At 40.4% G+C, this 13,555-nt stretch overlaps 1 protein-coding gene across 1 annotated transcript in view; it reads left to right on the plus strand.

Moving 5' to 3' along the window:
- Positions 1-13,555, plus strand: part of CNTLN (centlein) — a 282,369-nt gene that overhangs the window by 231,368 nt on the left and 37,446 nt on the right. Inside the window, exons 19-22 of the mRNA XM_054986823.1 lie at positions 6,055-6,246; positions 9,983-10,080; positions 11,662-11,788; positions 13,169-13,306. Of these exons, the coding sequence (XP_054842798.1) occupies positions 6,055-6,246; positions 9,983-10,080; positions 11,662-11,788; positions 13,169-13,306 (555 nt within the window). The remainder of the gene's footprint in view (positions 1-6,054; positions 6,247-9,982; positions 10,081-11,661; positions 11,789-13,168; positions 13,307-13,555) is intronic.

Consider the following 13,555-nt stretch of genomic DNA (forward strand, 5'->3'; position numbering starts at 1 on the left):
GCCATCTGGAATCGGCCTTGGTTGTGGCTGGTTGGGCCTTACATCAAAGGGAGAGCTGATCCTCCCAGTACTGGCAGCAACTTGCTGGCCATGGTGGCCATGAAGATAGCAAAAGAGCGGGTGGCCCCTTTGACTCCCCACGTCTGCCAAACCTATGAGTGTCCCCCTCATGGTCCCAAAGAAGGCCCCGGGGTGTACCATTTAATACACCACCTCTGTTATCTCCATGGCTCTTCCATCTATGAGGTGATCCCTGCTGAGTGAGGTATGTGTCCTTCAAGCAGACTGTTCACCTTGTCTGGTTGTGCAGGGTGGATGCCCTTATCACCAAGTGTGACGTGCAGTCAGCCTTCCAACTGCTTCCAGTGAACACTAAAGACTTCTGTGTCCTGGGCTTTAAATTTGAGGGGACTTGGTATATCAACAAGGCCATGCCCATGGGGTGCTCCATGGCCTGTGAGGCGTTTGAAACCTTAGGCACATTATGTACTACCTGATTGACTTCTTCATAGTGTGACCTGCAGGTAGGAAACCTTAGGCACATTATGTACTACCTGATTGACTTCTTCATAGTGTGACCTGCAGGTAGTTCAACTTGTGCTAATCACCTGGCCGCTTTTCAGGTCTTAGCGGAGTAGCTGGGTGTCCCCTTGGCCCAGGGGCAGACAGAAGATCCAGCCACCTGCCTCACCTACTTCAGCATTGAGCTTGACTCAGTGGCCAAGTGCTTCACGCTCCCTGCAGAGAAGCTCCAGGCCCTCAGGGATCTTACTGTCCCATCCCAAAGCCATACCCAAGGACATTCAGTCCTTGATCGGGCACTTTAACTTTGCATGCAGGGTGGTTTCACCTGCGAGGGCCTTTAGTTCACCCCTTGCCAGGGTGACAGACAGGGTCACACAATATCTGGATCTCAAGGGACGTTGGGGGGATCTGAAGGTTTGGCTGTCCTTTTTGGGAGAGTACAATGGAGTCTCCCTCTGACAGGAAGCCTGGAAACCTGGGGCCAAGCTGCAGGTCTACCCTGACGCCTTGCCCCAGGTGGTGTGCTCGGAGATGGCCAGAGGCATGGATACAGTCTGGCATTCTGCAGATCTGAATTTTCTTGAGCTCTTCCCTATACTGAAGGCTGTGGTCATCTGGTGGGAGTGGTTCAGGGATAAGCTGGTCCAGTTCTGGTGTGACAACCAGATGGTTGTCCGAGTCTTGAACAGGAAGTCCTCTTCTGAGCAGGTCATGCACCTTGTGCATAGACTGGTCTTGGCTTGCTTGTCCGCTAACATCTCATTTTCAGCATGTCACGTAGCAGGGACTGATTAGAGCATCATGGATAACTGTCCAGATGGACAGGTTCTTCGCCCTCGCCCTGGAGGCTTACCAGACCCGGACTACTTCCCAGAGGACCTTTGGGAGCTTGGGAACATATAATCATAGAAGGAATATTTGTCTCGGTTTCCCATTTCACCCTGCATGCTTACCAGACAGTGCTGGCAAGCTTCCTGGATTTCTCAGCAAGCATTGGGGGCTGGGCCTCCTTGCCCACATCTGAGGCCATGGTACTGCTTTACTTGGCATCCCTACAGAAGAAAGGCTTGGCATCTAAGACTATGCATGGCCACTTGGCTGCCATCTCATTTTTCAGCAAGGCTGGGGGATTTCCTGATTCTTGCGCTTCTTTTGCCATGCAGCAGGCCATTGAAGGTTGGAGAACGTGCTGTTTGTGCCCCCTGTGGATCAGTGCAGACCTAACATGTGGCCAGTGCTGTTGGGATTCATTGGCCAGCTCCTGTCCATCTGCAGGTCACCCTTCAAGGTGTGGCTGTTTGAGGCTGCTTTCACACTTGCCTTCTTTGGGCCTTCTGGTAATTGGTGGCTGGCTCCCACCGCAATGTGTCCTGGCATGCCCTGGAGCTTTTGGATGCCAGTTTGTGCAATTCCAGGCTACATATCTGCCTGCAGTGATCTAAAACTGACCAGAGGGGCTTTTCCCTGGTGGCCACTAAGTCCTCTCCATGCCTGGTGTGCACATTGTCATCCTACCTGGTAGCACGCTCTCCCAGCAGGGGGCCCTTGCTTGTTCATGCTGATGAATCTCCTCTCACTCACTTCCAGTTCATCAGCATGCTCCGGTCATCCGTGGCCACACTGGGCCTGCCCACGAGCTTCTTTGGGGCCCACTCCTTCCAGATCAGGGCTGCCACAGTGGCTGCGGACCTCAGCCTCTCCCCCTTCACATATCTAGGCTGTGGGCAGATGGAGGTTGGGTGTGTATATATCCTACATCTGCCCAAGGCTCTCTCTTAATTCCTCTTGTTTTCAGTTCCCTCAGATCCACAAGTTAGTGTGGATCTGTGGACACAGCATCATCCATTGGGCTAGTCGCTATGTGGTGGAATCTGGATGGGGAAGGCACTTGAGACTTAAAGATGTGGTAATCATGAAGTGGATTGGCCTGTGGGGGATGTGTTGGGACTCCTTCCTCCCCAAAGTGTTCTAGTGATCCAGCTGGTGGAGAAGGACTTCAGCTCGCAACTAGACCTGGACTTATCAAGGACATTGAGGGTCCATTAGGGACATTGAGGGTGTGCTTTTGGGAGGGTGGATTTGCTTTAGTCAGACTGGTTGGAGAGGCACTCATGGCAAGATGCTGCTGTGCCTTGCAAGGTAGATTTTGCTAAGTGGGCTAAATCTGTCGCGCAATTTGTGGAAGTGGCTTGGGTGCCATTTGATCTATCACCCGGGCATCTCTTTTTGCCTGAGGGATCTGTATCATCCTGATGGGGTGCACCTGTCCAGTTGGGGGCAGAACATCTGGTTGCAGCTTTAGGAGCTTTGGCAGGAGCCATTTTGTGGCTCTTATGATGGTCTTGTCAATTGGCACAGATCCTGTTGGGGAGAAACATGACCTGTGTGCCTGTTTCCCTATAGCTGGGGATCTCCTTAAGGGACCTTGGGGGCAATGCAGGTAAGGTCCTCTTGGGGGGAGCTGTTGGGTATGCTCGCTCCCAGGTGACAGGGTAATCACACAGAAGCATGTACCCAAGTGTAATCCGATTCACTATCATTCTGTGGTGCCCCCCCCCTCAGCTGGCAGACTGAGGGGGTGAGTGAGGTCTTCAGCTGGCAGGCAGACCAGCCAGTTGTGGGATCCATGCCCTATGCAGCACCAAGACTCCTGTAAGAGGCAAATAATAAAGCTGTGGCCTTTTTAACTCCATCTTTGGTCTCTGTGTTTTTTCAGTCCTTCGTTCCGACCCTGCTCTTTCCCCTTCAGCTAGCCCCACAATCAAATTTTGCATCTCTAAATGAAAGAATCCTCAGTAAGTGGAGTTTATTTCAATATGTGGAGTTTATAGTTAATGAAATAACATTTATTCTGGTTAAATTCAGAATTGTTTTAGCAAAACTGTGACTGCCACCTGCCCCAGTTGTTCAACCACAGAGGCCGGCAACAGGAAATATCAGATTTCAAAGTATTTATATGAGTAAATATGAAAGTGAACTAGTTTTTTTTGTTCAGATTCAAATTGTGAGAGGTGGAAGATCTAGTAAACATTTTAGTAAAAAAGAAGAAAACGGGAGAAGGAAATATATGATCCTGAGAGCCACGTGGAGAAAGAGAATTATATTAGGCAAAGAAATCTTTTTGCTCTCTTGGAGGTCTATCATCTTTCATTTTGGCCCATTCCACATGGCCCACTTTAAGCCGATGAGGCTGAGCATTCACACACATCAGTGCAGAAACGGCTTGAGGGCCCATCATTCTGCACTGCACAGCCTTGAGGCAGTTTGATGTCTGCTGATGAGCTGAGATGTGTCAGCTTGGAGCCTCATTTTGTGGGTGCTGGAGCTTACGCCATTTTTTAAAAAAAGTTTTTGCAGGCGTTGGTAATATTGCAGTGCTGGAGCCCATCCCCACCCTGTATTTTCTGATTGGACTGTCCCATGCCTACTGAGGAGGCAATTGGTAAAGGAGTTCTGGAAGAAAACATGTACTTTTTGTGCTTGTTCCACTCTAGTTTAATTTTTTTTAAAGCCAAGCCAGGGAAGGGTTAAAAAGCTGTTGCTTCATTCCCTCCCAACAGCTTCCCTGCCACTTTGTTTCCAAACCACTGTGCAAAATGCTTGGGTTTTTTTCTCTTTGGCATTGGGAGAAGCCTGAAACAGCTGGGAGGGAGGGAGCGAAAAGCAGCCATTTAACCCTTTCCTGGCTTTTAAAGCCAGGAGTAATGAGTGGTAACATGACAGTGTTACAACATTACAATTCATTCCTGGCTTTGGGAAAAAATAAGTGTGTGCAGACCCCTCAGGAGGAAGGGGAAAGCAGCCATTTAACCCTTTCCTGGCTTTTAAAGCCCACAGGGAATAAGCAGCAATATTAGGACACATTCCTCACTTTGAAAAAAAAATTAGAGATTGTGTGCATACCCAAGAGGAAATGGAGAAGCGGTCTTAAGACCCTTACCTCGCTTTACTGATAAAAATGGTGGGAAAGGAGTTCAGAGAGTTGAGGAGGGTGGGAGTGGTTACCAGCGGACAGGCCAATCAGCTCCTGGAGGCAAGGGGGGGGCACGAGAAGCAGGACAGGAGTTTTTGATTCTGCATGGACATAACACATGCCAGTAGTGACTGGGCAGTGGCTTAAAAAAAAACACAGAATGTGCACAGGGATAAAAAATGGAGAAAAGATGAACAAAACCTGTTTCTGCTTCCTTTGTTCCTTTTCAGGGGTTCTTCTGGTTCTTTGACTTTTCCCTTCTGCATTCTCTAGACTCTGCTTTTGTGCATGGCTTCAAAATTCCCCTCTACTTCATTTGTTCTCCTTTTAAAAAATTCTCATCTTTTTTTTCTCTCCTTACAACACAATATCGTGACTCTACAATGAGTTGTTCTGAACCGTAGCTTGTTTCACATTGTCTAATTGAGAGTCTTAAGAAGGGAAGTTTTTTCAGTCCTCGGAGAGATTTCAGTACCATTTTGTCTAATTGTTCCTTATGTTAAACTACCCATATCATAAGCATCTTTGGAATATTAAAACCGTACTATTGTTGGGCTCTTAAGAAGCCTTGCGTTGTTATGTTGTTAAAAGCTTGGTGGCTTTCTGCTGACTATAGACTGGTAAAAGATTATTCCAGCTATTACAAGAATGGGGGGAAAGGCTGCTATATTATGTGTCATAGAAAATTAAAACAAATACTGAATATTTGGTTTTATAGTTTTATGGCATACATTTCTGCACTGTTTGGCAGAGTAAATGGGTCTAGTCCATTGTCAATCAAGTTCAAAAAGACTGAAATAGTTTGTTTGCATGCTATTCATTTGAACTAAATCCCTAACAAGCCTCATCTGCGAATTGGCCTTAACATTTATGTTGCTAAATGAGAAGCATTTTTGGCTGCAGAGTAAGGTGGTAAGACCTACCCAGCGGAATAAACAACTAACATCTGTTATCTTGTCCTGCTCCAGCTCGGCTTTTACCAGTTAAGTGCATTGGCCCCGGGGTCAAGGTTATGGATTCTGTGGTTCCCTGGCTATGGTGTACGCATGAGAAAAGGAAGAAGTAACAATGTAAAGACCAGCCAAACAGAAGCTGTGCAGTGCATATGGTCTACTTTGCTTTAACCTCTACAAGCCCTACAAAGAAATACAAGTTGAAAAATGTATTCTATAGCATTTGTTAGTGGATTAAACAAATAAACTTAACCTGGTGGCCATTTTATTGAGTTACTGATAAGCACAGCATAGCATCTGGAAATCTATGATTAGCATATAAAATAATGTTCATGAAGGGGAAATGCCTTACCGCACTTTTCAACGTACTTTTTCTTTGTCTGTTATTAGACAAATATGAATACATGCAGTCAGTTTTCTTGTTTTCTCTTTAGTACTTTGTCTGTTTGCAAACCGCAACTACAGCCAACATATTTGCAATTTGGACAATGGATGGTGCATAAGCTGTATTTTGTAATGCTAAACTGTAAAATTATGTAGCAAGTTGGTTTCAGATGCATATTAAATGCAACTGTTACTATTATTACTTTATTTGGAAAACAGACATTGACGTCCAACCTGACTGAGTTGCAGCGAGAAAAATCAGATTTGCAAGGAAAATTGGACCACCTGACCCAATCCACCAAACTGAGAGAGGTCCTGTCTCCTGTGACATCTGTCCATTCTGGAACAACACCAGCAACTCCGCTCAAGAATGTAGATTTAGAAATGAAGCAGCTGCAGTGTAAACTGAAGGTGACAGTACATATTATTAAGTTGTTATAAAACTTTGCACTGTGTTTCCTAGAGAAGATATCAAACAGATTAATATTTGTGGGAATATGAAATGTATCTCAGGTCTTGGACAACCTTGTTATTAAATGATAGCACTCAACAATAATTAAATAATAATAGCTGAAAGTTCAGTCAAATGATGTTGAACTGGCATGATTCGCTTGCTCAAAGATTAGGGGAAATAAATCAGACTTCGGACTATGATCAAATCCAACTTATTGAAATTGTTACACAGCAGGATTATATTTAAGACCAATCTTATGATTCCAGACTTCATAGAATAAGGACGAGCATGTAATAAGATAAAGAATGTTAATACTAAGTAGACATACTGCATCCTAAATATCAAGCAGTACTGTTTCATACCATTTACACATAAACATCCTTGTTTCGTTCACACAAAGAGGCCCTCTATTCATATTTCCTCTAAGTATAAATTGCTAACACCATCATTCCATTCTGATATATTTACATTTGAAAGAATCTGAAATTTGAGGAAGTGCATCTGACCTAATCAAGATACCTTTTTTACGGTGCATGTGAAAAATAAAAAGCCGGTATAGCTCTACTTGCAGATCTTATCAGTGTAATTATCTGGTCTACTCCCTGCCCTCCTTGAGCTCATAGAATACACATGGAGATCAGTCACCATGAAACAGTTGATCATATAAGAAGTTTACAAACAGTGCATATAGTGGGGAAGTAGAAATGAAGGGTTCATATATGAGAGCTGATGATCAGACAAGGCATCTTGTTAGCATCTAGAACATGCAATTGAAAACTGGGTAGATTTTTAAGAATTAAGAACAGCTGAAATTGGGTAAATTGACTGACCGATCTATAAATGCAGTTAAGTCTTGGGTGAGTCCTTTGATTCTAGTTTAGGCATGCAACTCCATATTTAAACAAAGATTTATTACTTTTTGATTACTGGAAAACCATGGATGTGTTGAATAAATAACCAGCTATTTAAAATTATACTTGCAGTTCTTAGGGTTTACTATTAATTTTTAACGTGAAAGGTTCAACATGCTTTGTTCCCCCCCCCCCCAGAAATTATCAGCCATTTGAATTACTCCCCCAATTAATTTTTGTTTACAACTATAGTAAAGGAAAAATTTCTACCTATGTCTGCTCACACAAGCAATATGGATACATTAGGTGCTGACTCAGCATGCTCATGTCTTTGTAACAGTAACTGTTATAATCCAGATATCTAGGATGGCACATGATAAACATTTTTGTAGATCAAAGTTAACCTGCATCTTTAATTCTACAATTGTATTTTTAATGCCAGGATATAGTTGCCCAATGGTTACTGTCCCAATGGTATCTGTTTTAATTAAGCAGATTTCGGTTGAACCCTAATTAAGCAGTTCAGTGCTCTTCCATAGTCAATGTTTGTTTCCAATCTAGCACATTGTTTGGTTATATTACTTTGCAAACTGGCATGTGGGATTTATCTGAGAACATACTTTCCATGCTTTACTTAAGAAGCACAAAAATACTATAGCAAAAAGCTTTCAATGTCAAGGTTAACATAACCTTTTTGTCCTGTTTTAATACATTTTTGAGTGTGCTTTATTTTGTCAAACAACTTTGGCATTGGAAATTAAAAACTCCATAAGTACTTGATTAATGACATAACTAAATCAAACACGAGGCTACACGGGAACCCGCTGTAAAAGCTACCCTGTGCATATATCTCAATGTTGCCTGCAAGAACCAAAACTGTACCATATGCATGTGTAATTTTTTTCCTCCTTCCAAATTCCAAAGCCTAACCACACAAGAAGTGGTTTCTGAGAAACCTGGCTTCCTGCTTTTTCACACTTCTACCCAATCGCTGCTGGAAGAAGTTTGCTTCATTTCCTTTCCCCTTCACAGCACCATCCTGCATGTTGTTTTCCACAGGAAGTGGCTACTTTCCCCTTGGACATAAGCACTCTTACTGTTGTTATAACAAGCGCTGCTGTGTAACTCTCTTTGCAGAGGCCCCACTTTTAACACAAGTGTCCACTCTTATTTGCCGTATGAAAACTCCTGAAATGGGGTGTTACACTTCTCCTTTAATGAAGGGCAAGGATCCGCAATCAATCCTAAGGAACTTTGGTTGTCTACGGCCATCTATCATTTTAACTAATTTCAGGTTAACTGCATACGTTTTAGGATCAAGTGACACATCCAGTGCAGAAATGCTGGAGTCTGTGGCATATTTTGTCAGCAGGAAAACATTTCTCTGCATTTACATGGGTGTGCATAATGTTCTGTGTGTTCCGAAAAAATCTTTCTACTAGAGAAGCTCCTGTTGAAGTGTGTCGTAACACAAGAATAACAACTTGCATTTTTGTGTGTGGCTTGGGAGTTTAAACGATACGTAATTCTTTATCCCTTACATTATAGTTACGTTTAGAACTGTATGAGCCTGATTTTTTTTTTAAAAAATTGAGATTAAACTTTTTGGCGCGTTTTACCAAATTGCGTTTGCATTCTTCATGAATCTGCTTTTAATTTTTATTTCATTATATGAATGTTAAATCAGGATCGTTATAGCTTCTGCTATGAACATTTTAAGGGGAATGTGAAAATTTCAAGGCACCATGGGTATTCAGCGTTATTGAATTTTAATTAGAGGAGTAGCCAACATTTTACTTATAAGGCTGTAGGTGAAGGGGATGTTGCAGTGCAGAATAGCTTGTATGGGATTTTAGAAACAATAGTTTATACCTAACTCTTCACATCAGAATCCATATTTCCCTTGAGAGAAACAATGCTATGTACAAGACTCCCATTAATGTTAATGGGAGTTACAAGCTTGCAATGAGCAGGGAAGCATTCCAGAAGTATTTTCAGTTTACTGCCTATCTGATTCTTCACTCATAGTTTTACATGTAATGGGTATATTCCCAAAGCCAAAGCAATGGCTGAGCCTGCAAAAAGAAATGTACGCCTGTGGTGTGTACATCTCTTACCATGCCTTTTTTTAAAAGAAAAAAAAGAAAAGTACAGTTTACTTGGTGCTCACCAATTATGCTTGCTGATACATTTTTGTAACAATTTTAGCTTTTGAGCTATACTAAAAATATTTTAGATTACTAAGAAAAAATTGGAACTAATTCTGATTCTGCTGAAAGGGTATCTCAGACAGGACATGATTTAACACTGAAAGAATAAATGATACAAATGCTGTTTACCGTTTATGTAGTAGCCCTTTGGGGAGCAAGGTGGGACACCTGTTCAAAAACTTTCTGGAGGAATTCCTGTTCGCTAGGCAATTGTTTCTCTTGACTCCATTGCAAATATTAAAAATCAGAAGGAATGTGTTTTTGATTACCTAGCCCCATCCTGTGAGGAAGCACAATAGAGAGATAATTTTTATAGATAGGCTAGAGAGGAGTTAAACCAGAGTTGAATTTTTCTGCCGTTAAACAGAATGTATTTATTGCTGGCCCTGAAAAATACTTATTTAATTGTGATTCCAAAGCATGTTTTAAAGGACAAATTTTCTGACCGCTGAAACAATAGAGATATTCTTTTTACTATGTTATTCTCTAATGATTGTTTAACAGTGATCAAAATAGACTAAACCATTGAAATAGTAAATCTTCTGTTTGAAACAAGATTATTATTGGTTATACTTTGTACAATTCTAAATCCCACACTATTGAAGCCTTAATAAATATTTTATTCAATCTAGAACGCAAATAATGAAATCACTAAACAGACATCAACCATTAAATCTTTGAAAAATGAAGTCCAAGGTAAAGAAGAACAGATGCGGGAGCTACAGGAAAAGTAGGTTCACTCTGTCTATCTGTTGTGTCTGGTTCCCCCCAGTGGCCAAAACGTAATTATTTCAACAGCATTTCATCTCAAATATGGACACTTTTTTTGTAATGTACCTTTTCTATTTGTTCCTCGTTTTATCTTTTTAATACATATTTCAGACTCTTTATGGCATTTAGGAAAAAAAGAACATACTGGTGTCATGTTTTTATAATCTGTTTACAATTTCAGCATTGCAATAAGAGTATAAAAGTCATATTCCAGATCCCAGAGTGGGCTTGGTTATCCTTGATGCAGGTTTAAATGAATACTTAAACGTAGCTGAAAGCAGCCCTTCAAATACTGCGATTCTTTGCCTAAGGGCCGAGAAACATGTCAAGGTTTAGATACTTAAAGTGGATTAAATAGCCCGTTTTACATTTGTAAAAAGTGTAAAAGGGCAGTTGGGCTTATTTTTATTTGTGTTCACTTTAAGTTCATGTCTTATTTGTCATATGTAATACTGTATATTACTGTACATACTGTAAACTATTAAAATTTTAGGCCAAAAATAGACAAGTGAATAAATCCAATAACTCTTAATATGTAATTTTAAGAAAAAATAGTTTGTTGATGTGGTTTCTTCATCTTCAATTCAGTGATAGTCTTTTTAATAAGATGTATATTTTATTGATCTATGCTTTAAGATACATCTGAGGAGTCTAGAACAATGTTATATGGATTTAATATTTTGATACGGGCTTTGTCCTACCATTATTTTACGTGGTAAATATAGAATGTGCTTTGCTAGTAATTTCCTTGATTGCCTCCACTACTCGGATGTGTTCATTCAGATGTAAATTCCTTCCATCCATTTTACCATGCTGTTTTTTTTTCGCTTATTTTATATGCTACTGACGTATCAACAACAATGAATTTCATGCGATAATCGTACTGACTTGTTTCATTTGGATGGAATAGTGCAGCTGTGTGAGAACGGTGACAGGTAGTAGGGCAGTAAGCCTGTCTTTGCCTCCCACATGCCACACAATGAGCAGCCTGTTTCTTCAAAAGATTTTGCTGTGTGCACAGGAGCAGCATCTTCTGTGAAATCAGTGTGTTGGTTTTTGGTAGATACTACTATCAGATTCATTTTTTCCTTTAGAAGATTTTTGTTTTGCATTTTTATTGTTAGGATGCTTTCTATATACTAAAGAGAGAGACGCATTGACAAGCAATTCACACTTCGAAATGGATGATTTGGAGAACTATTTTTTCCCCTCTGTACTTTCAGTGACAGTTTGTGCTAAAATCATTTTGTATTCTGCTTCCATTTTCCCATTCTAATGCCTTCGTTTTGCTATGATTTAGTGTATTGGGGCTGTTTAAAAATGCCACATTTTAAAATTCAGAAATCCATAGAGTTTTAATGCTGTCTGCTATGCCTTTATATATGTAGAAAGTATTGAGTAATTTTTTTAAGCACTTTTGCGCTGGCAAATGTGCAAAGCTTAACAATCACTGCATTCATCCAGTTTAATTATTCAAAATAAGTACATATTGGTTATATTTCATAATTTGAGGGATATTGCATTTCCTATTTCTTTCAAGGATTTCTCGAATGGAGAGAGATCTAAGTATGAAAAGGCATTTAATAGAAGACTGGAGAATGCGGATGAAAGCTAATCAAGGAAAGGAGAAAGCCTTCAATGAAACACTGCAAACTCTTGAAGAAAAGGTACTTCATTTTATTAATTTTAAAGCCCCAAAACTGAGCTTGCTGTACAAAACTCCTCCATAAATTCAGCCGAATGAAACGAGAATATCTCACCCACTTTAAAAAAAACTGTTGCATTTGTATATCCATTGAGGAATGCTGTTGGATTGCATTGATTAATTGTGGTCGGCATTTGATTGTATTATCAAAGTAGTCAAAACATTCATAACTAAATGTTTGTTGTCTGAATGTGGTCCAGAATACATCTAAAATTTCATATATTTAGCTTCATAAAAGAGAACTAAACAGATATTGAATAAGATGATAAATGGCATGCAAAATATATTTTCTGTCTGTCTAATGCTAGTTAATAGTAAAAGGGAAGTTTCCCTATAATAATAGCTATGCGTCATCATTTCAGCTGGTATATATTTAATGATTTCATTTTACACGATTCTGCAAGTTATTTTCCCCATAAATGTTTAATGCATCTTACAGATGCTAAAAGGGATGAAATGGCACCTTTTCCTGCTTCTCTCTGTGCAGTGTGTTTGCTTGCCCCCTTTCCCTCAGCAAACAGGGCACATGTGTAGGAATCCCTGAGGCTGCACACTCTACAACCCCCAAACAGAAATAGTTTTCCAGGCAAGCACTACTTTGATTCTCTTTAAAAGCAGGTGCTGGCTGCATGGCTCAGAAAGGTAGCCTGCGCTGGCAGTCATTAAGCAGTTGTCAGTTCCAGAGAGAACTACTCTCTTGCCCTTCGTGTCAGAGATAAGATGTCATTAAGAAATCATCAGCCAAAGTGGGAGAAAGGGTGGGGGCAGGGATTGCAGGCAAAATGAAGGTGAATCAAAATAAATATCTCGTTTTCTTTTTGCTTTGTTTTGTTATTTTACAAAAAAAACAGACTACAGATCTGTGCTGTCTAGTGATCTTTTTGCATTAACTGTGTCTTTTGTTTTCAGGTGATACAACAGAATAAGAGAAAACATGTCCATTCAATTTCTTGCATAGAAGTTAAATATATATTATTTAACTTTAAATATATATTATTTAACTGTGGATTGTGTGGTTAATGGCTGATCCCTTCTGAACTCAATGTGACTAATTTTTTTTTGCCAATGTATGTTCTGCATAGCAATTTCTGGCTGCATGTTCAGTGCCAGGAATTTAATAATACTAAAAAGTGCAGTCTGGTGGTTAGTTATGGTTAGTTCTCATTTGTATTGTTTTCAGTAGGATGCAGTCCCTGCATGAACAAGTTCCAAGGCAGCAGCCTACATTTTCACCCTAAGAAATATGTAAAATTAAATGTAGTTATTATTTTGACCCAAGGTTTTTCTATCTAAACTATTAAAATGCTTCACCAATAACAGCAATTCCTTGGTGCTATTGCAGGTAAAAACATTGACTGAAGATTGTTCAAACAAAAAAACATCAATTGATTCACTAAAGCAAAGGCTTAATATCACTGCAAAAGAAAAGGCACAGTATGAGCAGCTGTATCGTAAAGCTGCAGAGGAGGTGGAGAAAAAGGTACACGGTCACAGATTTTCTCTAGTAAACAGAACATTTTTTCCTTCTCATAATTTCATTTCTTCTCCAAACGTGTTTGTTACAATTAAACATCTGTATGGCCAACAACTTAAAATCTTCATAACGTGCATGGCATACTCTCTATGAGTTTTATGCTTTGAAACTTGAAGCCATGTAGTCATACGTCACTGAGTGCCACAACAGATTCTTGCGTGAATGTCATGTCAAAATACCTTTCTGAACAAAATT

This window comes from Eublepharis macularius, chromosome 8 (assembly GCF_028583425.1).
Source record: "Eublepharis macularius isolate TG4126 chromosome 8, MPM_Emac_v1.0, whole genome shotgun sequence".
Lineage (NCBI taxonomy): Eukaryota > Metazoa > Chordata > Lepidosauria > Squamata > Eublepharidae > Eublepharis > Eublepharis macularius.